Genomic DNA, 26,315 nt, shown 5'->3' on the forward strand with positions numbered 1-26,315 from the left:
ATCAACCAGAGCCAACATGTTTCAGAAACTTTAACCTCGGATAAAGAGGAAAATATGTTGCTATGACAGAAGCGAGCAGGGCTGACAAATAGGAACACGCATGCACAACAGCATTTAAGATTTCATTACAGGCAGAGGCAACTTGTGGCCTGGGAGGATAAACCACACTGATATGTGCTTCAGCGGCACCATGGACACTGTCATCTCTTATCTGCCGTGTTGACCCCAGAGCTGTCTGAGGGTTTGGTGATTCCAGTCACAGCAAACAGAAGACGCCAGTGGGAGATAACAGATACCAAGACTGAGTCACATCAACAATGAATTCCCAGCAAAGTTACACTGAATTTCAATATCACAGATAGATCAACATTTTTCCATAGTGCTTTTGATCTTTATGATCTACATAAAGGGAAAAAACAAACTACAAACAAGCCAAATATTGTGTATTCTAGAGAAATGTGTAAGTATCAAACAAAAACAATCTGAAACCAGGGAAGCAAAAATGACTCAGGCAGTAACTTCTAAGCACATTCCTACACAGACAGATATGTAGGTCTCTCGATTACACAGTATTTTGAATGTTTGTAGACTCACCTTGGATTTCATTTTGCCATAGGTGAGCATTTTCAACACAACTCTGTGTCAAATTTAACAAGATCTGCACTCTACATACAGAGTTACTTCACCTATGTGGGCGAATCATTTGACTTAAAATAAATAGATTTCAGTCCGAAATGTATGTAAATCCTGGTGTGCCCAGGCCCTAAGCTAATTCTTGAAGCGATATGTCCAGCTGTCTTGAAACTAATTCAGTAATTTACAGCAAATGGTGCTTGACAAGATCATCTTTGATCACAAAAAACAGGACTTAATCATCCTAAAATAAGAGAGATTCTAACTTTCTTGAACTGCCCTTTTTGCAGTGTATTTCAATCAGTATTTCAGCAGCGACTGAACATCTCAGCAGCTCCCGCTCACTGCTAGCACTGTGACTGAGAGCATATGGTGGGTGTTAAATGATTTCATACATGTACGTTAACCTTCCCCATGATTAGAAACATAAGGCTGTACGAAAAGCTATAGGGAAAGCAAACGGATTGAAGCGCAATCTAAACAGCTGTCTGTTTCCACAGCGGTTCAACCTGATGTAATAAAAGCAGTTCAGATGAAAAACTAACAAACTGACAGGTGCTTCTAAACCACTTTCATAAGCTGGGAATACATTTCCTCTCTGAGCTCTGGGGGTTTTGTCAAGTGGGACCATATGTTTTAAGAATCTGCTTCTTATTAGGTGTAATAACCGCCAGCCCACACTTGGCCCTGGTTTGTAGTGCTTCCAGCCACAGGACCACTGGAGGACAGAGTGGAAGCACGGGCCTAAGGCTATTTAGGCTGACACCCTCTGAGGTACAGCACTATTCTCATCCATCGCAGCCAGCTGGCTCCCGGACTTCTTCTTCTTCTTCTTGGTTTCCTTCTCCATTCGAGCAAGCAGCAGGTATAAAAACCATCAACTCCTCATTACACTGAGGAGCTGGGGAGAAATTGGCTGGGATGTTCACTGGAAGGGTGCCAAGGTTTTCCAAACCTGTAGGCCACCTCCAGAGGGAAAAAGGAGCACTTCCTGGGTCAATGGAGAGGACGTGGTGGGAAGAAGCCACTATATGCCAGCTGTCAAAAACGGGATCCTGAGAGGTCGGAGGTTAATAAGGCTTGGCAGGGGTATTCCCATGGCAATCACCATGGCTACCCAAGGCCTCAGTCAAGAGACGGCTGTAGGAAAGACTGAGTCAACCTGGATGAGAAAGCAGAAACTGGGAGATTTTTGAGGGAGACAGAATGTGACGGACTCAGCAACAACATCATAAACTTTACAAGCAATCAGCAATTAGAGCTTCAGTAGCCTTTATGATCTGAGACCTGTTGCTTTTGAGCCATGTGGGATGTATTTCATTTATAAAAAGCAAAATGAGGTCCCATTTTATGAGGAGCCAAAGTGATGTATAACTGTAGCTGAAGAAGCGAGAGCTACATAAAGAGCTACTTATGGAAGAGGGCTGTTAATAAAATGACTGTGATGTTTTACAGCCGGCACTGGGGGGGAAACTAATTCACTGAAAGACAACATGAATATTCTCGCATGACCAGGAAAGTGACTGTGACTTTGTGAAAGTGTACAGACCAGAACAGGAGGTACTTTGTTAATGAAAAGTTTGAAGAACAGTACAGGTGTCGCTTTTAGTTTCAAAAACTAAACAACATCGTGACACAACGTCACATGCAGCACAGTGACAAGGGAGTTCAACGGAAGAAAACGTTCAACATCAACACCGACGACAGACTGTCAGAGTTAAAACAGCAAGGACTTGTTTGCATTAGTGTTTCTTGTCATCATCAACATCATTACGACAATTTATCCTCATCTAATCTTGAAAAACTTGTTCCTGCTATTGTAAACATAATTAATCTTTCCACGGCTGAATGCAGCAAATTCAAGTATATTCTCAGGAGGCTGCTGAGAGCCATTTTGCCAAATGAAGTAAATCACTGACTGAAGTAAACACACAGCAGACGAAGCAGTTAGAGGGAAAATGATACACGAAAAATGTAAATCATTTTACAGTTCTGGATTGCACTGAACATTGTAAACTGACACCTAACGCTGTGTCTGAGAGCAGATATTTCCCATAGTCTTCCCTGAGGGAAATTGAAGCGGTTTGTAAGGTTTAGTTTTGCTGGTTTTGTCTTTTGTTCTGCTGAATGGTTTGTGTTTGTAGCCCAGGGGCTTACTGGACAGCAGTCTGCTCTACTGTCTGGGCTACAGTCCAGGCTGGTGGTGGTGGTGGACGCTTTGGCTTTGGGCTTTAACCCCCGTGGTTGAACCTGAGCCCTGCAGCTGCTCATTACTGTGCAGTGGAAGTGCTGGGATTGCTTTATGAGCCTTAGGAAAGTAAGGAGGGATTCTCTGCCCACTACAAGCTAAGCAATCCAGTTACATCAACAGTGAGTCAAGGGACACACGGCTAGCCCAGGCTAATCCCAATATCCACTTTAAAATTCTGAGAAATGATAACCAGATGTCAAAGGCTTATGTGTCTGTGTCCAGTGGGCTGAAAAGCAGAGGAGGTTATGGAGGACATTAGACATGAGTGCTGTCCTTCCACGTGGGAACAGACTCAGTTAACCTGCGGGGGTTAGGAGTTTTCTTCTGTTCCAAGGCATCCTTGAAAAAAAATATTTTTCATTATACACACAGATACAGTTGTCTGTACCAGGCTGAGTTATTAAAACACTTACCAATGTTAATCAAAATCTACCTTTCCATTCCCATTTGTTTGTTGGTATGTATTTTCAGGGGGTATTTGGTAATGAACCATCAGACTTTTTGGTCCACCCACTGTTGTTTCAGGCTGTGAGTTCATACAAATCCCAAAATGCCTTTTTGCAATCTTCCACAAACTACCATGAACTCATAAGTTTCCCATAAGTTGGGAATATGAGAATGTCAGTGTATGTCAGTAAAGCAGTCCATGAATGCTGGGGTGTGTCTCATCAAGCTGTTCCCTGTCATTAACATGTGTTGTGGATGCACTGCATTCTGCTCTATTTTTGTTATTATCAGAGATATCTCTATGGTATCTCTGCCAGCTCTGAAATAGATTCTCCCTGGTAGTTATTAGTGTATCGTGGGTTTTTTTTTTATCTCACACACCCTCTGTGTTCTTGTTTTCTCTGTATGTTCATGAATTTGAGTCATAAAGCCTTGGGATAAGCTACAATTCACACCTTCTAAAGCAAACACACAACTACTTGTATCTTTGCACTGACTTTAGACGTAATCCACCACCTCTGAAAGGTACTTGGGTTGAGTCTGAGCACAACTTATGTTTTAGAAAAAACTTTCTCCAGTCCAAAATCAGCAGTCGATGCCATGATCACAGCTCAGAATTATTTCACATTGTCTGTGTGTGAAAACTTAGGTATAGAAAACAGAAAAATACACATCAAAAGACAAAACCGGCCCAGAAACCTCTGGTTCTTTACAGCACTAATGAGCGTTTAAGGTTTCTGACATGGACATTCAGAAATGTGACACAAACAGGGCTGTTGTGATTCACCTTCTGTTCCTTGTCTCGGCTCACTTACTCTGCTGAGAGCATTTCTCAAGCCCCTGTAAATCATTAGCGAGCTGCTTTAATGAACAGGTTGTTCACCTCCTCTCCTTCTCTCTCTCTCTCTCTCTCTCTCTCTCTCTCTCACACTTCAGCCCTCCTTGATTCTTATCACCACCAATTGACAAATCCAAATAAGCAAACATTGGGTCACTGCACCTGCGTTTCCGACCTTCAATCACACCAACTTATCACAATAGTCCCAATTCAAACGATGCCTCCCAAAGCACAGTGAGCAAGCATAACATGCTGAGAACAAAGAGGTGAACTGAGTCCTGCCATTACTGCCGGGTGCAAGCCTGCTCGACCAATGGAGCACAGATATTTGGATCTAACTCAGGTGGTGAATCTGTTTACACAGTAATACTCTGTTTAGCATTTAAGTGCAGAACCAACCTTTAAATAAATGTTCCCCTAAACAAAGCCGGAGGATTTAATCTGCTGTAAATAATCACCAAATGTCATGTGTAAAGAAAAATATGCCTTAAAAACCAAGTGTCACATGAAGTGTGATTTACTCAAACCCACACATCAGTTACAACATCCCCACACCTGACAATCATCCCTAACTCCTGCTGTTATTCATCTCACTAAAGAGAGGCAAGCTACAAAAGTATATAGCATCCCCTCTCCACATACTCGGTTTGGGCTAAGGCCCTTGGTTCCACTTAAGGAGACTCTTGATGCTGCAACACACAATAACATTTATAGGCAATAATTTGCTTTGTGGCAACAGTTTGGGAAGGCCTTTATCTTCAACATAACCATACCCATGCACAAAGCAAGGTCCATAAAGAAATGTGTTCCCCCTGTGTGATGTGGAAGAACTAAACTGACCTGCACAGGGCCCTAACATCAACCCCATCCAACATCTTTGAGATGAACAAGAATGCAGACTGAGACAGAGGTCTTGTCTCCCAACATCAGTGGCTCACCTCAGTAATTCTCTTGAGGCTCAGTGGGAGCAAGTCCCTGTTCCAGGATCTTGCCGAGATCCTGAATGGAAGCCTGTGGAGAATGTCCACATAATTTTGGCCGTGTAGCGTGCAGTAAAATTCCTGAGACTTGTATAAATATTTAAAAAATGAGAAAGCTTATACTGAATGGCACCATGGAGCTGTACAGAGATCTTAACCCTGAGAATCACGACCCAGTTTGCACTTTTCACACAATGTCCTTATCATGCGGCTTCGTCGTCCATTGTTGGCACAAGACTGACTGCTAATTCACCCCTGTCTGTTTGCCTGCATAATACACTCCCTTGACCTATTCAGACTGGAGTAGGACTTTTGTATGTGCCTTCCCACACGGAAAACAGGTGAGCAAAAAGACTGATTTTTTTTTTCTTTCTACTGGATATTCTACCCAGGAACACAGCGCAGTTCCTCCATCTCAGAGATCTTCAGGTTCAATAATGTCCCTTTCCTCCCACACACACTCCCTCATCTCCATTCTTCCTCCCCTCTGCCGTTCAGAAAACACCTGCATCCACAACACAGGTTTTTGTTAAGACCTCCATGTTACAGGTAGCAATTTAGTGAGCGTACAGCATCAATCGGTTTCACCCGTGGTGTTTGAAGTTGGGAGAATAAAAGTATGCACTGGCTATATGGGCTAAGCAGGCAGCTCCAGAGAATCAAAGAGGACAATCATCAATCAAACTCAAGAGTACAGTAGCTGTAGTTTGATAACAGGCAGGAAAACAAGGCAATAATTAAAACATGAAAATGTAAGGTAAGGTTGGTAAAATAGGGAATTGGAAGTTACACATTTACTACTAAGATTTGTGGTCATATTGCAATATTAACTTCCGTGTATGAGACTATTAGATTACTCATCACTATCAGTGCAGCAACAGTTAATTAATCTCAGAAAATCGATCAACAACCATTTACAACATGTAAAAACACCAAACATACACATTGAAAATCTATGGGTTTGATCTTATTGGTTGGACAAAAAAAAAAAAAAAAAAAACTGAAGGTGCCCCCTTGGGCTCTCAGACATTATGGGCGGTGAATCTCGTGACCAACACGGAGCATTAACTGCAGCATGTGTCAGAATTTCCCAATGCCACATATGAAATGAAGGGTGACAGCAAGACGAAGCATTCATTATATCTGAGTGCAGGATGCACTGAATTAATGGAAGTTACACCAGAACAAGGTCAGTGGTGTCCTGACACGTGACGACATCCACACAAAACATGAATGGAGGAAGGAATTTGAGAAATGTCCAAAAGCCAACAGAGGCGCAAATACAAGACTAAATGGCCTCCTCGGGTTTCATTGTTAACTTGAGCTGTTACTCATTGCAGGAATACAATCAAAGATTGCAACCTGCCTGCCAGGCCTCAGCTTCCACTGAAGCGGTTAATAATAAATTAGCGGGCAGGTGACTTACAGGGTAGTCTTGTTATGTCTGACTAATTTTTGAAGCATGAATGTAGTCGATGCGTCACAGTGAGGTCAGGACAATGCTGGAAAGAACCTGAGGACAGGGATCAAGAGGTACGAGCAAAGGTTGTGGGAGGTCTGAAGGTAATGAAGCCAAAGTGGCGCAGAAGATAATGAGCATGTGCTGCTTTTCATACTCAGGTGACTCAGGTGATAGTATAGAGGTTAAGCAAAGGGTGGGGCCATCTGTACGGGAAAGAGAAACAACAAGTAAAAAGCAGAGGGTGAAAAAGAAATGAAAGAAAGCAGTGGAATAGAGGAAGTGGAGAACGGGGAACCAAAAGCCAACATAGTGCCAGTCTTTTCTGGAATTTTCTCATTTTTCAAAGATCTGGTCTTATTTTCTTTTCCGTTTGGCCACCAATCCTTCAGTTACGCTACAAGTGACACTCACCAAAGGAAGTGTTGAGATCTGAAAACGCAGCAATGGCCCGCTCCTGTTCTGTGCCGCATTAGGTTTCTTCTGAGCGACGTCTATATCTTCCCAAGTATCAATTCAGTTTGTCATTGCTGGTGTGATTACTAGTAGGGACAAATACTTTCACTACAATATCAAAGTTTGCCTGCAAATATTTTGCAGACAATCACAGGATCTGTTTCACAGATTTTAGCTGATTGTTTTATGAAGCTTCACCCTGGCCCTCTTTATAATCCTGAGAGTTCAGACTTGTGGAGAGAATACTCTGTGAGTGGACTTGTCAGACCTTTCTTCAGGTGCTGGATCTGAGCCAGCAGCTGCAGCAGCAGCAGCCTTGCCATTTATTCTCCTGCAGGCCTGTACTATGTGCTTAATGCTCACTTGGGTCCATCCCGAGCTCTCTCTCCCTCTCTGGTTCCCATTCCCCTCTCGCTTGGCCCCGCTCTCTCAGTCTCAGCACAATCAAGTGCCCCCGTCAGCAATGGGCATTTCATTACCTAAGTGCCAATTCCTTAGCAACCGAGCAGGTACTAGAGCACTTAACCACAAGCTGGCAACTGAATGCTAATGAGAAGGCTCATGCTAGTGCCTCAACTCTCACTCAGTATATTTACGTGGCCAATATGATCGCTTTGAATAACCAGATTAAGGTACTGATCTGATCAAAGTGTTTACGTGATTTTGGACTAAACCAATTTCCCTAATAACCCGAGTTTACATGATGTGTTTGAGGTCTGATACAAGAAAACTTCAAGATGTCACACTCACCAAGTTAACACTTATCTAATCCTGTTTCGTCTTGTTCTAATGCCACCCATGATTGTTTTCATAAACAAACATCCTTCTTTAAATTTATCCAGCTGTGTTAATCAGATTGGGCTTATTATATTTTGACTTATATAACCTTGCACGTACAGGAATTTTGGTAACGGTCTAACATTAAACATGTAAATGAATGGACTGACTTCATGCTCACCTCGCATCCTGGACATCTGCGTGCAAGTTTAATGTACATTGAGAAAATTGAGTAACTTTAAAAAGAATGTGAGGCATTTTACTGAGGGTGAATCAATATGTCCAACTGGCCAAATTAAATAGATTCAATGTCTTTCTGGGCTGCTGCCAGGGCTTTGAAAGCTCAATGTTTCTCTCCCTGTCCCTCTGTCCCACAAATGTAACTTGATTAAACATGATTGATAAGGACACTTTCAGAGACCCTGGCACAACAGATGATTTAAGTGAAGTTGTGTGACCAGTTAGAACTACGCTGATGCTAAAACCCTCCATACAAAAAAAGTCTACATTTCTGCAGTTGCATTTAATCAATGCCTTGGATTTAATAAATTTAAAAAAAGAAAGAAAAACAGATTCCGAGCAGTAGGGTGGCGTACTGAGTCTGCCCTGATCGGAAGAATCTGGATTCAAATACTCGTATCAGCAGGGATCTACCCTGCTAAAGTGTCTTTAAGCAAGACAGTGACTCCCTACCAGCTTCAGGGTTGCTGTGCCGCAACTAAACCCCAACCTCTGACCTCCATGTGAAGGGGTGGGGGCAAGTGAAAAGAGAAGCCCTCAAAAGGATCAATAAAGTGCAACATTATCACATTAACAGAACTGTTCGTTTTACCCAAGACCAGATAACAGAGAAACTAAATGTGTTACTTTCACCACATCATTCTTCAAAAGTAAAATGTGGTTGGGAGTATGGTTAATACTGCCCTCCAAAAGGCACTGTGGCTTCCCAGTACAGAGGAACCTCTCAAACATCTCCCTTCCCCCAGGCTAGTGATGGGGGGAAATGGCCGTCGTCAGGTAAAATGACCCTTAATGCCTTCTGAATAGAGCGGCTAACTTTACGCGGCCAGGTCATTAGGGAGACAAAAGGGCAGGCCAAACAGCAGGAGAAGACCCCCAACCACAGCTACCACACCCCCTTCCCCCCCCAAGTCAAAGAAGAACTCCAAATTGTAGCCTGGCTCTGCCCCTCAAACACTTGTCTCCCCACGATTCCCTCTTACGCCACCGTCCTCTGTGAGCGACAGAGCAGAACAGGACGCTCCCAAGTTGGAAAGGAACGAAGCAAGAGGATAAATCTGGAATGGAAAAATTAACTGGGATGTTTGAGTTTGGCTGCTGTTCAGCTGAAGTAATCTGAATGACTGGACGTGTGTTGAAACTGATAATAGTCCTACGCAAACATCCTCTGCTGCCTTCTGGAAGAGGTTGACTGTCATTGCATCAAATATGTTAACGATGTTTGCAGATGACTCGGAGGCATGGAGGGGATGTAAAGGACAACCGAGGAGAGTTTGAAAGGAGAGGAGCCATAGCTGAGTTTGTGTGCACTTCCCGGTGACATGCTGTACACGCACAAACAGCCATGCACACGTACACACACCAAAGCACACACATACGCACACGCAGTCTTGTCTCACTTGACTGTCTTCAAATGTTCAATAAACCTGCGGTCCAGACATCAAAGTGGCATGGTGTTTGTGTATGCAGGCATTTACAGCACTACCGAGTGACCACACAAGTGCTTCCACCCACTCACAGGCCCACAGTAAGGCAGACAGCCAGGCCTGGAAAGAGCAAATACCCAGAGCTACGCAACAGCAACATGCAATCCCTTCCTCTGAGGACTTGGTGAAGAATGTGGGAAGTGAGTGCTAAGTTGTGCTAACTGGGAAATGTCAAAGCTCTCGGTTTCCGTTTTCCAAGTACAGACAAACACCACTTGGCCATGTGCCTTTATTCTACCTCCCCCTTAAAACAAACTAATACAAGATGGTGAATTTCAAGCACAGAAAACAAAGAGAAATGTTGATTAAAGTTTAACAGAGCCCAAAGAAAAGCAGCAAACTCTCACCTTTGATAAGCAGGAGTCCTACATGTTTGATAACTGGCTTAAGATTGGCAGATGTGCTCAAATATTTTTTTGTCACTTAACTCATCAACTGTTTCAGCACAAAAAAAAAGAAAAATTGCAACAACAAATTCAACAAACCACTGAAATCATGAATAGAACATACAAAAAAAAGTACAGAAGAGATTTTTCAGTGTCAGTGAATATGAAAGATCCATGTGAGATCCAAGTATCTGGACAAGAAAGTCATAGTAGAAGAGTTGTGGAAGGACCACATACCAAGTCCCTGACAGTGCTGAACGACCAAGCACACTTGGCCATCACCATTATAAAAGTTGCTTGAAAGTTGAAGTCACTGCTAAAAATGGCTTTTTCTTTGAGTTTGAGCGCCTGTCACATCCGGGGTCAGGTTACTCTGCCACGCCGGCCAACAAAGGGAAGCAGAACAAAAAGGAGCAGCTCGAGCCCTGGCAGTGACTTCTGAAAGACTTGGTTCACTGAAAGCAATAATTTCACCTCATTTAGAACGAAATCCCCGTGAATAATCTCCCGACATGAGAACCTGTCTCGCTAACCCGGAATGGGCAGGATGAAGTGTGCTCGGGTGAGTGCGTGTGTGTGGATCTTTGTGAATCTCCACATGCAGACCCTCTAGGACTGACAGGTTTTTAAGATCTGGATGGTTATGTTAGCACAACCGCAAAGGCTGAATAGATTCATAAAAACTTAAAAATTACAACTGGAAAGTTAAAACTTCAGCTAAAAATCAAAGGTACGAAACAGTGCTCACCTCACTTGATTGACAAGTGATCTCTGGAAAGAGCATTAGAGATGCACTGCAGCGAGGTCCCGAGAAAAAAAGAAGAAGAAGAAAGCAGTTTATTACCCTCAAGGTTATGATGTCAAGAGGGCTATGGTGATGGTTTCGGAGTTACAGAATTAATTCAAGGCCCTTATAAATATCATAACATCCGCCTGTGTGTGTGTGTAAGTGTGTGCAATAAGAGCCGAAACTCTTTTCACCCTCCTGCAGATATAAAGACAAAACGGAAGGAGACTGTGGAATGAGTTTGACATTGCTGAGTTCAAGACAACATAACATTTGAGCTCATACTTAAAGATTGTGTGCGTGATAGGGACAGAGGAGAGCAGTGTATCTCCATAACATCCCCCTTCCCCTTCGTTCTTTCAGAACTCTCTTTATGCTTTGATGAGCAGGCCGCAACAATGCCCTGAGTCTTCAGAGACGCCACGGTCCCTTCTCCTTAATCCTTTTTCCTCCCAACAGTTCCTCCTGCCGTGAACTTGAGATTGCAGCTCCAAGGTGGTGCATGACTGGGGGTCATTCTTTTCCATAACCCTCCCACTTCTAAAAACATTTTTTTTTAACCCTCATCTCACAAGGAGAGAAAGGAGAAAACAGAGTGTATGATAATCAAAGTCTCAGGACAGGTTAGTGTGCTCCCTGAGCTCAGCTTCAGAGCTTTGATAATCAGCCATGATGGAAGACAGGTGGTTGAGAGCAGAGGGTTCAAAAAGACAAGAACCCAACAACAAAGGCTACACCCCCAGCCTTCCACACCCCACCAAAAGCTGGCCTCCAAGCTTTTGTCAACACTGATCTAAAAAGGAGAAGCTGTGGCGGTGGCCTCAGGGCGATAATTTACAATCTGTTCCGAGGCTGAGTGTGTACTCCACAATCCTCGCTCAGCACTGCCCCGGCAGATACAATAATGAAGCCCCCCCACCCTCCCACCTCCCCCCACAAGCTCAATCTCCCTTTCCGTGCTTAATAAATGAGTGAGTCTGATGACAGTTTGGTCTCGAAGTTTTGCTGTTGATGAAAAAATGTCTTTCTCCTCTGCACATTTCAGGTCCTGTTAATTCAGCCAACCACCAATGGAGAGGACTGAAATTAAAAAACCGTCCGCTTGCTCTCCAGAGGTTTCACACTCTACCCTGGTGCTCCCCTTCATTCATATGTATACGCAGATCCAACAATAACACACATTGAGACAGACGAGAATCGGGGCGACACATGAGCCCATTTCGGCATCATCACACTCTGCACATCTCCATTATTAAAGCTAAAATGGAAAAAAAAGGCCACTCTTGGGAAAGAGGCTTTTTAATAAACTTCAGACTCTATGGGTTATCCGGAGGGGGTGGGGGTGATGAAGCGTCACCCTTTATCACGACTGTCGGCGCTTCATCTCAAACCAACCGAGTGATTTGCATGGCGGATCTCATTTCAGCTTCTTCACAGTAGTGATGGCCGGGCTAAAGCGAGCGAATCCAAAACACAGTGGCCGTGACTGACTGCAGGTAATCCACCAACTGTAAACCTGTAATGCCTCTTGGGCCTACTGACTTGATGGGTGCCCTTCATATTTGTTGTAATTTTCAGCTGGGGGATAGCAATGCATCAGGTGTTACACTGCACAGTGACTGAAGCCTTGGAGGATGGGATGAGAGCATAGAGAATACAAAATAAATCATTCTTTGCATGAAATTGTGTCTGGTGCAATTCCACTATGTTCAATTACTTCTCATTCTCAACGGCAACAACTGTACTGAATAAAGTGGAATGATCTCACTTCTATGGCAGCTCTTCATTTGTTAATTTAGGTGCAATCAGCAAGATCCCCACTCTCCCAAAGCAAAAACAGACCATAGTATGTGCAACAATTGTTGATAGAGTCACTGACGAATAAGAATGACTAAAAAATTCCTTGAGCAGCTGCTGACATTTTTAATAACTCACTCTCTGGCCTGCAGATAGAAAATTTCAAACACACAGGCTAAAAAAAAATCTAATTTTCAAGCCAAACAAAGCAAATAACAAACCAAATTTGTTATTCTAGTGGTCTGAATGGTGATACACTGGTCTGTCCTTCACTGGGCGTTTGTTTTGGACTCAGCTCTAATGAGCTTAGTTACTCCTGAGCATTGTATCAGTTACAGCAGGCCACCATAAGCTGTGCTACACATCTACAGATATCCATAACACCTACTGCTTATTACTCATTGAAAACGTTATTACATTACTTTCCTTAAAACTCGACAGCAGAAATCCTTCATTAAATTTCTTTTTGTTATAAAGGTCAGGAACTTCTACTGATACAAGCAGTCATCCAACAGTTTGTTGGTATATATACTGACCATCAACTGCAGCAGTGATCCACAGTGAAACCGCTTCCTGAATGCAGGCTAGCCAGCCAGACACAAAGCTAACATGTAAATTTGATCATTTTGGAGTTACCAGAGGGTTTATTCCTCCTCTCTCAGCAGAGGCCAGCCATCCCACCCCCAGCCCTAACAGTAAGCTAACACACTGACATCCAGTCAGACGAAAGTGATTCCTGGCAAGAAAGTAACAGAGTGTTACAGGGGTTAGTAAGTATAAGTACTACATTTCAGATTATAATTGCATACACTACTTGTTACTACAAAGGAATCCATAACACAACAATCCGTTACACCTAACACTGGATGTCCATTTTGACATGATATTTTTAAGAGTTAAGCTAAACTGACTGGAAATATGGATTTTTACTGTGTGTGTGTGTGTGTGTGTGTGTGTGTGTGTGGGTGTGTGTGTATATATATATATATATATATATATATATATATATATATATATATATATATATATATAACATCAGCCAACATAATTTTTTACTCCCTGAAATCAGTATCTGCATTGGCCCCAAAAATGCGTTAAAGTTAAGACTCTACTTGAGTTAGTCTAAACAGCCATTATTATGCTCAGTTAGTTTGCAGCACTTAGTCAAATCTGAGATGTTTTATGCTTGTGCACAGAGCAGCCTGTTATTTGTGCGGGTGCATTCTGTCAAAGAGGATCAGTGTTTGAATAGCAATGCCTGAATATGACACCAGAACTGATGCCAAATGAAGCTTATGTTAATTGACGGTGCTGCGTGGTGTCATGTCATATATGCACAATTCCATTAAGAAATTACGGGCAGACGGAGCAGCAGGAGGCTGGCTGTGCCATCAAAAGCTTGTGTAAAGGCTTTAACATAAGAGCGTGTGTGTCTGTGTGTGTGTATGTGTGTGTGGAGTTCATTATCAGGAGGGCTGTGTCCTCATGAGCACAGATGAAGTCCACAAGCATTTAGTTTAGTCTACTGTCGAGGAGGCTCCCTCTCCATCCTTTATTTCCCCGTCTTTCAAGACACCCATCTTCCGAAAAACACAATGAAGGAGGAGGGGTGGGGGATGTTGGCTAAGACACAGAAGCAGAGGCAAGGACAAAAAACTAGGAATAGGAGGTTCAAGGAGGGGAAAAGAGAGGAAAAAGAGGAGAGAAATCGCCTTTCAATTCCTGCCATTGTCTAGATGTAAATTGGAGCTGATCAAGATTCTGCTAGCATCGTAACCAGCAAGTTCAATCTGCACAGACTGAACAGAGAAAGACAGAGTCATACCGAGAGACAGGGAGAGAGAGAGAGACATGGACGGAGAACAACAGCATGTTTTAGAGTGACTCACATACACACAGACATGCAAAAAAAAAACACACAGGGACAAAGGAAGAGATTTGGCTTGAGTGGGAGCAACAAACACACCACTTTAGAATCAATATAGCAATGACAGGGCGGGGGGGCGGTGTACTTTGGTGCAAGAGCACACACACACACACACACACATCCTAGTTTCAATACGGCAGACTTGTTGTAGTCATGGGATGGCAAAAGGATCAGAGTTTCAAACGCAAACAAACATAAAAGTCAGCAAGAATCGTAAAAAGATGTTTGTTTGATGCATAACATTGTTACAACTCAGTGCTTCAGAAATAATAGGGAAATGTTTCATCATTACTCTGTGCTGTTGTTACTTAGTTGGAAAAGAATGTGGATTTCTGTCTGATCCTCACTCTGGGAATGTGTCAAGGATTTCTTAGGGTGGTGTGAACACGTCTGACCCTGATTCCACCCCTCAACCCCTAACCCATTCACACTCCCTTTGGCCTCAGGTAAAGGCTAACTGGGGGCTGAGCTGTTGCCTTTCACTCTTCCCTTGTTTAAGTGGAATGGGATGCCTGGAGGCTGGATAGTCCTGCACCAGCCTGAACCCTGCCTGGACCAGAATGAGGAGATGGAAGTCAACAGGTGAAAAAGGATCCGGAGGAATTACCCGGTGGGATTTTTTTTGTAACCAAGGCCTGATCAACTGTGAGTGCGGAGTGTGAGGTAGATATAAAACAACTGCCCACAGTCACGCTCGGACAACAAAAATTAAATTAAATGCAGAGGACTTAATGTACCTCCAGAGAAACCCAATACAAACCCTCTACACCAGAAATACATCAAATCTATAATCAATAAAACTCCAGCCCCAAAGATACCTTTGCTCAACCCTTTGAGCACCTTTAAACATTCACTCCATTCATCTGAGAAAAAACATTTGCAGACAGCAAATAAAAGACATGACACTTTATATTTTCTCATATGCTGAATACACTGAGCTTGCAGGCTGAAACGTGCCCTGTGCTTGGTGAGTAATGCTGCACTGATGACCCTCGAGGTAGCAAACACAGGTCATTCAAAAAACTGCAGAGTCATAAATAACAACGTATATTTTATCTTGACTTAAAATCAGTGCCATTAATTTCTATTATCTAATTACATGTGTCATTCTACATTGTCTTTTTAGTTGTGTCTCTTTTATGTCTTATGTAAAACACTCTGAATCAGATTCTTGTTGAAATGTGCTACACAAATAAACTTGCCTTGCCTTGCCCTCTGGAAGTACTCCAAAAGTTCATCTGTGAAAATTCTCAACCAAGACCAAACAGCTGGTCCACTTGCCTTGGACTTGTAGATCCTCAGCAAGTCCTAGATCAGAAAATGCTAAACCAGCAGCTAATTGCTTGTCCTGTAGACAGAACTCAGTTTCAGTGGAGCTTAAAGAAGTGTGGAGAAAATCTCATCTGATGCATTGACATTTACTATATTTAATCAAAACCACAGTGTTTCCCTAACATTAACCAAAGTGTTCTAGTAGCGTAAACCTAACATCACGAGAGGCCCAGTCTCAAGTGTCAAAGTCCAGATCTCCTTGTCCTTGATCTTCTCCCAGTGAACATAGAAATGCTGATTTAGTGGTTTGTAAGAAAACATCGCCTATGAACATAATCCAGGAGGTAATTTCCTCCAAAACACTTTTGGCAAATTATAAATTTATAAACTTATTTTGTAAATTGCACTGTATGACTGCTCGGGGCTTGACAAAGCTAATATCTCTGTTTTGTCATTTACAAAGAAACACTGCAGTGAACAGTTTGGCCTGTTGAGCACAGAATGAAAAGGAACGCCTGATTTATCTAAAATGCTCTTTTTTGCTGACGACCTGTCCACACAGGCCACATAGCTGCTGCTGCTGCTGCTGCTGCTGAGGAATCAAGACAGTGCAAACTCAAATTCTCCACATTCAACGCCTCCATCCATTTCAGTGCTTATGTATTTCCCTAAGAGCCCTCTCAAACATGTCTGCTTCAAGTGCTCCTCCAGAGCATAGCTCTACCCACTCACAGTGCAGTGGAAAACACATTTCTCTGAAAGACGGATGTAGAGACTTTTTTTTTTGTAGTTTTGCAATTGTTCTAATGGTCGCGAGAGGATCTGGGGGCATTTCAAAATGGCCGACAGCACTGTATGGTATTTAAGCCACAATGTCTGGGTAATACAGTGCAAGGGGTTTCAGAGAGACAATAAGGTGGAATTCGGAGAGGCTGATCTGGGCATACCTCTGGCAACAGCTCGTAGCCTGTGACAAAACTTGTTCTCTCAGGCCAAGCCTCTCTGAGGCGCCATGTTTCTGCTGGAGAACGCTGAAAGCTGCCTCATGGCACAAGATACTTTGCTTGTTTTGTGAGGGGTTCCAGCACAGTGTAAGAGAGAAGCAAAAGCCATGGAAGAGATAATACTGATAACACAGGCATTTTACATTATTTCTTGATGGTTGAGATGTCATATAGCAGTTGATGTGTTTTAAAAATGGGTATATTCAACCAAACTACAGAAAAATATTACCCCTAAAGGTCTATGTTCACCTCACTTTCACATTCTCATCTTTCTGTTTCTTCTCCCTTTCATTTCACTAGCTCTAACCTTTAGCCAAACCTGTGTGATTTCTCTGCGTTTGTACTTTCCTTTTACAGTATTTACTCTTTTTTTATCCTTTTCCCTCTCCTCTTCTCTAGTCTGCCCTTCTCCATTTTCCCCACTCTCTCCATCACTCATACTCTTTAATCATAGACTTCACCCCTCGCTTTCCTTTCTCCCTGCTGTATGGCCCGTCAAGCTTTCTCTGTTGCACAGCTATTTTCCCTCCTCATAGTGGCACTCCATTCTTCAAATAGCGGGTTGTACAGAATATACAAGACCAAAAAACAAACCCATAGGGGACCTTTTAAATGCTACATATCCGCTTTTAAGAATTGCAGTTGGTTGAATTTAAGCATGAATGCTCCACGTGTCTCAGAGCCTGTTGTATTTCCACGGCAGGTCTTTGAGTTTCCATGTCTGTTAGCCCACAACCTACCGCATGCTGAGGCCATTTTCCAGTCCAATTATGGTTCACAATTCTAATTTGCTTCTGAGCATTTGTCTAACTAGTTAAAGATTCATCTCAAGTTTCTTGTGCTACTGATAAGGTCACTCACACCGTTTTGTATTATTAGACTCATGGACTCTGGCCATTGCAATGAGCTCATACTGTATTCACATCATATCATATCAGTTGTACAATGAACTGCTGGTTTGTTATTTAGAGGGACACACGATACATACAGAGTTGAGGTTCACTCAGTGTCCAAAAAAAAAAAAAAAAACATGCTAAAAAGATTTTATCAAGACAGGAAGCTACACTGTTTTTGCTACACATAATGCAGTTGTCATTTTCTCATTTTAAACAAACAAATGGTTTATGTGGTAATGTAAAACTACTACCACAACCCCCGAAACCCATTGTGGAAGCATCACTCTTCTGCGTGCGCTGATTACTACAGGTGAAATCGGGATTTCAGTGATGCGTTACTTTGGAGACTGTTTATTGTTGAAAGCAATAACAATGCAATGGCTGGGTCAGAGATACATGCCGCATTATGTTTATGTCTCAGTCAGATAAGGTTAGTTAATTCTGTGTGTCCGTGTGTCTGATGTGTGTGTATACTGATACACACTCAAGCCAGTGTGAGATGTCCTCAGCCAGATATCTGTGTTTGTCTCTGAAAGCCATCATGTCCTTGCCATTGTTGGCTAAAACAACAGGGGCAGGACGAGCGCCTCCCTCCAGCCAGAAAAATCTGTCAGCCTGGAGGGCAAGCACAGAGAGGGAGAGAAAGAGCGGTAAATTCCTAAGAGGTTTCATCTGTCAGGAGAGCTGTCATCTTAAGGGGTTTGTCAAAAGACACACACACACATCGCAAATTCCATACCCCAGGAGAACAAAGAAAACTCTACCATAAACTAAATTTCACTGAACTTCCAAAGCACTAATCTTTGTTCTTACTTTAATCCCCATAGCAGATTAATATTCTTCATCAATACACGTCACACCTGTCTGTTCATTCTTTGTGAGTAGAGTTTAGATAAGCACATCTTCTAAACATCTTAAAAGAAAATTCAGATTTATTGGATTTTATTTTAAAAGAGAACTAAACCGATTTAGCAGGTTATAATAAACCACCATTATCCTTTAACTGACATTTTAATATTTCACTTCTGTTAGGTCTCAGGGAAGCCGAGCAAGAGACGCAGAGAGAGGCATGTGGAATTAGGTCAGAGGCCAGTGACAGGTCTGCACAAACTGCACCTGGTTGTTAATACTATGACAGCTTTACAGGACATGGGATTCCAGTCTAATTACAGGTGGAACTGCTGTGAGATGGGAACACTGGGAGGAGGAAAATGACAACTGTGAGAATATAGAAGAGGGAGACGAGGAGCAGGGAAACAGGCGGGGCAACAAAGGACTTGGGAATGCGATGGCAGACACACACATGTGCAGGTCATTATCAGAATGTGAGAGCGTGATTGAAGATGACAACGGAAAAGGAAGAGGAAAAACAAACACATAATGGCAAACACAGAAGGAGGACAAGACACAAGGGAGAGACGGGTGTTCATCCTGGGTTCAACATGACAACGTATCGACAGAGAGACGGACGAGGAGGAGGAGAGGAAGTAACAGAGACTGGGTTGTTGTCCGTGGGGGCAAAATAGCACAGGAAAAGCAGCATGAACATCCCATGATATGTTTGTGAACGTGAGACCCCCCCCCCCCCCCCCCAACTGTCAAGTCTCCCCTGCTTCCTGTATGTGCAGCACTGTAAAGCAGAAGGTGTTAAATCAAGCACGCACAGGATCAGATTCAAAGTAGGGCAGAGTGGTTTGTGTGAGTGAGTTGTTTTGACTAAAAGGTGTATTGTTGCATAACTTAAGATACCATCAACCCTACTGCTAACCCTGGACAGAGCCCTGACCTCAGCCCTGCTGAACACCTTTGGGATGAGCTGAAACACTGACTGTGAGCAAGGCCTGATCGTTCAACATCACTGTCCGACCTCAGTAACACTCTGAATGTCAGAGCTGGAGTAGTTTTAGCCTGGAAACGAGGATACCAGCATTATATAATTAACCTCATTGGCAAGCTTATGAATGGTGGTATGTAACAGGTGCATACCATGAGACAACAGGGAACATGATAGGTCTAATTAACCAGCAATGGGTCAGTGCATCTTTAGCCCACGTCCAGAACGTGACAGGATATAACCTCTGAACCAAGTTCTTCCCTTCTCAATCCAGCCATGGGGCAAAGTTATAGTATGTTTAACTGTTTCCAGACGAAAGGTTTATGAACCACACCCCTGATGTATCTTACAACAAGGAAAATGTACAGGCCAAAGACGCATTTTCCATTTTCTTTCCTTGTTTTCCATTGATCTGAGTCACTCTGGAGTGACAGCAGAGCTGACCTAAATACAAATCACATTAGGGCTTCTGCTACCCCCCTGGTGTCCCACCAAAAGCCTTTTCTCTAAACCTGATGTTTTTGGCGTATTGACAATAAGTAGCTGCACTTGCCACAGCAGCTGCCCAGCTTCAGAAATGCAGTCTTGTAGCAGGAATTTTGTCACTGATCCAGTTCCCCGGAGGGAGCCCAGATCTCATGCAGGCTGCTGCTCTGAGCTCTTTATGTCTGGGATAGAAGAGGGAGGTTTCCGGGTCACTGTACATCCAAGTCCCTGCTCAGAGCCTCCCGGGTCAGTTCCACTTTCCTGTTCCAAAACTAAAGAAGGAACTTTGACACCAACTAACTTTACATCTTCTGCTTGTCAAAGACTGCCATCATTGCTATCAAAATACTCACTAAAAGGATATAACATGATGCATTTTCACCACTGAAAACCATTTTTGTTTGAGTGACCTTCCAACCACAGCTTCCAAGGAGGTTCTGTGTCGGAGACCTTGCGCAAGGCAATTTCAGTAATGCTTCTGCCGAATGCTATGCTCTGCATAAACTCAAATAAGAAGCATCAAGATCTTTTAAATGTTTTCTGCCCTTAGGGTAGTAAGTTAAGACGTACAGAAGTGTTCAGTGCTGTATAAGAGACATCTTACAGGTATATGACAAATTAAGGGAATAAATAAAAATAATCTCTTAGTGCACTGCAGGTATAAAATAATAAATCACCGCAATAAATTTTTAGTTGTCCTTTTCATAACATATACAGTGTATTTGGACAGGTTTGATGTTACACAGTACGTCTGTGTGTACATTGTGGGCATGTTAACATCTGACTGAAGTGACAGGCATGTCACTACATGTAGGTGTCTTGGCGTATTATCAATACCATCAATGATTCCTATCAGCATGAGAGTGATACACTCCTGGTGCAGGCTGGGATACAAGTCAAGGTGAACACACTGTGGTTAAGTGGTCTGTTCCTCCTTTCCTCTCTTCCATCTTTCATGGCTTTTTCATTTCAGAGTCCTTTATTGCTATGCCAAGCAGGTTCTCCGCTCCCGCATTTTTAATTAAAATCTAAAATGTGCAATAACTCTGGAGACTCTGGGTTAGCTGGCAAACAGGTCCATTGGTCTTGTTTCTCCCTTCAAGCCTTTGTTGCCTGTTTCATCAAAGCCTTCCATCAAGCCTTTCTGTTTGTCCAATTCTGTTCACTTCACTGCATAAATGCTTTGACATAAGCCACACAGGGTACAAAGATTTAGCATGCGTACACCTCTGTGGAAAGGCTCCACACCAAGCAAATGAACTCTCACTCCTAGACTATATCCTAATCCATTCAAGGACCCTGAGAAAAACCCAATCCTTAAAGTCAGTCTTCTTGACTTCCCATGACTCCCTGAGAAGACAAAAGCCTGCTTGTGCAGACATGGACTGGATAAAGACCCCAGTGCTTTAGTTCAGTCACCTGGGTGCGGCTGCGTAGTGTTCTCACACACTTCCCACAGCCACAACGAAGAAGCCTCTATCTCCACTTTGGAATTACCCACAAGGATTTTATATGTGAGAAAGTCAAATATATAGTAGGTTGTTATGTTTTAGTGGTCTGTAGTGATGTTCTCATCTGGCTCTAGAATTTCTTGGTGAGATTAAAACATGAGCAGGTGGTAGTAAAGCCTGATACCTAAATTATAAGGCAGCAAACTTAGGCCACAGGTTTTTCCCAGAGTGTTTTATAGCAGAGGAGGACCACCTCACCTGAAATAAAGACTGCCTGCACTGAACTCAGCGGAAATTATTCCACTTGTATAAAATATAGCAGTGGTGTAAAATCTGATAGCAGAAGCCCCATATTTAATGAGACAGGCTTCTGTTTAGACCACTGTATAGTTCCAAAACTAATCATTAGGATCTCAGCTCAGCTCAAATGGCCAAAGAAAAAGCTAAAGGAAAAAACAATCGTGGGAGTAAACCTGGGCCGGCAGGTCAATGTATATCTCAGCGTCACATGAGTATCTTCCACAGCAATGAGTCACTGATTAGCTGTAGTTGTGAAGTGACCCCCTTCATTTTTTTTTTTTTCTCAAAGTTTTTAATTGTTCTTGAAACAAGAGAGTCAGCTACTCTGTGTATGATTGGCATGTGTTATGATGAAAAAATTGCAAGTAGATGCCACGACTAAAAAACCCAAGCGTTCACTCCTCGCCGTTTTACCCTTATCATTCTATCATTATCTCCTCACATATCAAGAAGGTGAGGAGGGAGGAGGCAGCCAGGTAGGAGCTTGTGCAGGTTAGGAATTCCAGTCGATTCCGGGCCTCCTCCTTGCACAAACAGTGGGAAAAAAGCTCAAAGTTTTCCATGAAGCCCAGGCTCATTCACTGAAGGAGCACTAGAGGAGGAGTGGGGGGGGGGGGGGGGCTCAAACAGTCATCCCACATCCCACCCACCCCGAGGAGCATTCCACAGGACTGTCTGCTCGCCCATCATTAAGCAAGACCACCTGCTGGCAAATCAGGACCCCCATCATGTTCTCAGCAAGCCTGGCTAACCCCATTACCACTGAGCCTCTGGACTGCTGTACACACAGATCATAAAGAGTCAGTGGTATGTTGAGCAGCAAAATGCTGCTCATTAACATCCCACAAGGACTTTTGATTGTCCAACCGGCGAAGAACACTAGCTGCACTCAGCATTTAGTGTTTAAATAGATGCAGCATAAAGGGACAAAGAAATGATCTTAGATGCAGCTGTTGCATGACTATGCACTGACTTCTGACTGGCTCATCTCTGCTCCTCTAAAAAGAGATAGATATAAAAAAAAAAAAAAAAAGAAGGGGGGAAGGAGAGGAGGAGATCAAGACAGAAGGAAGAAACAGCCCTTTGTTGCTGTTCTTCGTCAGGGCCTTGAGGGAAGGACTCTGGCATCAAGTCATCAAGAGCTGAAACAAAAGCAGCTGATAAACAGAGCACGACAGATAAGATCTCCCTGTACGCTCAACACTTCTCCATCAAGAGGGCTTCCTCTCTTCCAAACCCCCAACACCTCCGCCTTCTCCCTTTGTTGTCATTAACACAGCAAAACGAAAAAAGATGGAAATGACAATAAGGACATACTTTTTATCTTATTACCTTTTCACAAAATCTAGAGGACAAGGAATTCTGTTGTGACTTGAATTCAGAACCCCCCCCCCCCCCAACATCCACTCTGACAAAACTAGAATTTAATTTCTGTTTCCAAAGACACAGAACATGACTGTGTTTGATTCTGTATTCTGACTCTCTGTACAGCACAACTGACAGCTTTAACATTTTACTGCGCGGTAGCTGGACGACCATGAAAGACATTTAGTGCCAAAGGCCCTCTGCTTATCTGCCATGGAAAGATGCAAATTCAACAATGTAAACATGGTAGATTTTGAGTTTAAGAGTTTGTTTTTTTGCTATTTCAGTTTATTGAGGGCATCAGTGAGTAGAGATAAGGCATAAGGAAACAGAAAGGGGGCCATTCATTTTCACAGTGAATATGGCATACAGCGTTTTAAGAGCTGGTCAGCACTGCATGTGTTTACTGAGATCTTGTAAACACTCCTCTAGGGAGGGCCGCTCTGTGGCAGATGAAAGCCTGTAGCCGAGTGATCACACACGGACTGAGCGGCCCCTGAAGTGCCACCGCCCAGTCCGAAGAGCGCAGGAATAGAATAGAGTGTGAAACACAATGCCTGGAGGCATCTATCTTCACCCGGCCCTGATCCAAACTCTAACAAATATGCCACAGCAAACACAACATCCCTCATAGTCCACGTCCTCACATGTTCAAAAAAAAAAAAAACCTTTGTTTTTCCTTCATTCTACATCACTCATCTTATTTTGCTTCACGTCTGGGTCCTTCTCAAAACTCTTAGCGGCAAGGAGCTCTCACAAAGCCTTTTTTCTTCCACCTCAGACAATGCACCTCCCCACCTAGCTCTCTGCCAGGCATTCCTGAGTCTATCCCAGCTATCGAAAATGTCAAGAATGAGGAGAAAGCAGAGGAGGGTACAATGAGCACTGCGGCAGGTAGAGTCTTGTCCCGCTGCACTGACATCCCACAGTCGCCGGGGGTAGTGGTTGCATAGAACGGATGGGATCTGACTTGACTCTCTTAATTAAAACTCTGCACTGGAACAAGCCTCAAAGCTCATTCTCCTCCGGATGGAGGAATGCCAGCTAATTATCGGGGCCAATTTCATTCCCCAAAAAGCAAATACAGATTTCATGGTGGGATCTGCACCTGACAATTGTCCCAGGGTATTACTCTCTGGATGGTCAGTGAATAAGAAGCTCCACAGCCTTCCTGGGAAAATCATTCCACACATCTTTAAACTAGATTTCTGTCTAACATTTGCCTGATGACTTCTTGCAGAATCTCCTTAGGGCTATTCCTTCAACCGTAAGGCGATATGAGAAAATCAGGTTATGTGAAATAAACCATCTTCTAACACAAAGCCCCGAAACAAAAAGGGCACATTCTAGACAGTTTGTCGGAGCCAAGAAACTCCCCTTTTCACAACAGGAGTCCAAAAAGAAGAAAAGGGGGCTGGATGAAAAGGTTAGCAGAGCAGTGTTTCGTGCCTGGACAGACAAACAGAAGAAGTTTTATGTGTGTGCCAAATGCAACTTAACACTGCAAACAAGCTCCATCCATTGGAACATCCTGCCACCCAGAACTGTTCAGAGGAAAGTACCCAGAATATAGACCCTGCAACTCTGTAACAGTGATTGCCCCAGAAAGCCTTCAGCAAGGTGATTCGTGCTCTGATTCATTTCCCCCTGGTGCTCCAAGCCAATCTAAGTGTTAGATTCAAACTTTGAACAGCTGCCAACATTGTCAAGCACCAGTAAAAGTTAAACAGCAGCAAGCTCAGAGCTCACTGGCATGGGGGCACAGGCTGCTACAGCCTCACAGTCACGGTAGATGCTGGGATTTATTAGTCATGGCTGTATGGTTCGCCTCATAAGAGCCTGACAAATTACTTTTCAACCAAAAAAGGACTCGGAGGAATAAAAGTATTTAATTAACTCTTTTCATGCTGTAGTTGTGGTATGCAAATGAACAGAATAAACAACAACAATATGTCATGTCAACTTTTTTCCCTCTGAAGCTCAAAAGCTCCTTAAAAACTCTTTTTAAAGCATTTTCACGTGTAGGCAGGTTTGATCCATTTGTTACCTGCTTTCTGCTGTTAAAAATCATTTTCTGTTGCTTGCATAGTGAAGTTAAAATGGTGGGAACCTGTGAGTCAGTTGTAAAAAAAAAAAAAAAACAAATTGTGGGAACCTGTGTTCACACGTAAAGAGTTCATGTCATGTGTTATGCGTGTGTAAGTGTTAACCAGTCCCACCTCGGACTTAATAACAGCTACAGGGTGCAAAGGTCAGGAATCATCGCTTTACCACTCAACTCCTGTCTTTAAGGTGTTTATCAGCCAACTCCAGGCTTCGCTGGGAAAGGCTGGAGCCTCACCATGGCAACAAAGCTCCTAAAATGACTCAGGTGTCCCTGTTTCATGCAGTTCTGGGAAACTTTAACGCCGTGAGCCTGAGGCGATGTAATTTCAGCAGCCATCGTTGTATGAAATCCTTGCCTCCATAAGTGATTTACAATTGCTATGAGTCTTCAAACCAAAGCATGAACACTATGAATTCCTCATAGTTAAAAACTAAATACAAACACATCACAGCAAACTGACTTATCACACAGCAACGATCAGTGCCAGTTAGCTTACAAATGAACTTCCATACATGTATATTGTTCCAACAATAGGTACTGTATATTCCAACCTATCTAGAACATACTGTAGGTCTTATTCTATTCACAGCACGCTGGCTGCTTACCTTCCACACAGTGCTCCACGTCCTCCAGGTTGCGCAGGGTAATCCTCATCAGACTTGAGTTGAGCATGAGTTCGTTCTTGTGCTCTGGTCCCATGGACTCCGGGGCAGGGTTGAGAAAGAATATGCGAGTGTCGCCCGTGGCTACCTGGTTGTCGCAGATGCCGGGGTTGCCGAAGCCACCGATCATCACCTTGTTGCCGCCATCCAGGAGAATTTCGCGATTAACATTGGTCTTCCCTTTCAAGTAGCGCCACACCCTTACCTTTAGACAAACAACAACAAAAAGACAGCACACTTACTCAAGTATTTTGTCAAAACCAAAAACATATATCATATTTTCAAGCTGTTAGAAATGTCCAGATGTTCCTGTCTGGAGACATCCCTGTCTGGCTCTGGAAAATCTGAATCTGAATCTGAGTGAATGTTATTTACACCTCAAATCAAATCAAAATCAAATCAAATCAAAATATCCACTGACATTATGGGTAACAAGTCTTTAGTGATTTGTTCTATTTTAATAACTCTAATTT

General features: G+C 43.0%; 1 protein-coding gene across 1 annotated transcript in view; it reads right to left on the reverse strand.

Annotated features, from left to right (window-relative positions):
- The window catches only part of agrn (agrin), a 239,676-nt gene that overhangs the window by 211,546 nt on the left and 1,815 nt on the right, over positions 1 to 26,315 (reverse strand). The window contains exon 2 of the mRNA XM_041049152.1: positions 25,786 to 26,047. Within this exon, the coding sequence (XP_040905086.1) occupies positions 25,786 to 26,047 (262 nt within the window). The remainder of the gene's footprint in view (positions 1 to 25,785; positions 26,048 to 26,315) is intronic.

Source organism: Toxotes jaculatrix, chromosome 2, assembly GCF_017976425.1.
Source record: "Toxotes jaculatrix isolate fToxJac2 chromosome 2, fToxJac2.pri, whole genome shotgun sequence".
Classification (NCBI taxonomy): Eukaryota; Metazoa; Chordata; class Actinopteri; family Toxotidae; genus Toxotes; species Toxotes jaculatrix.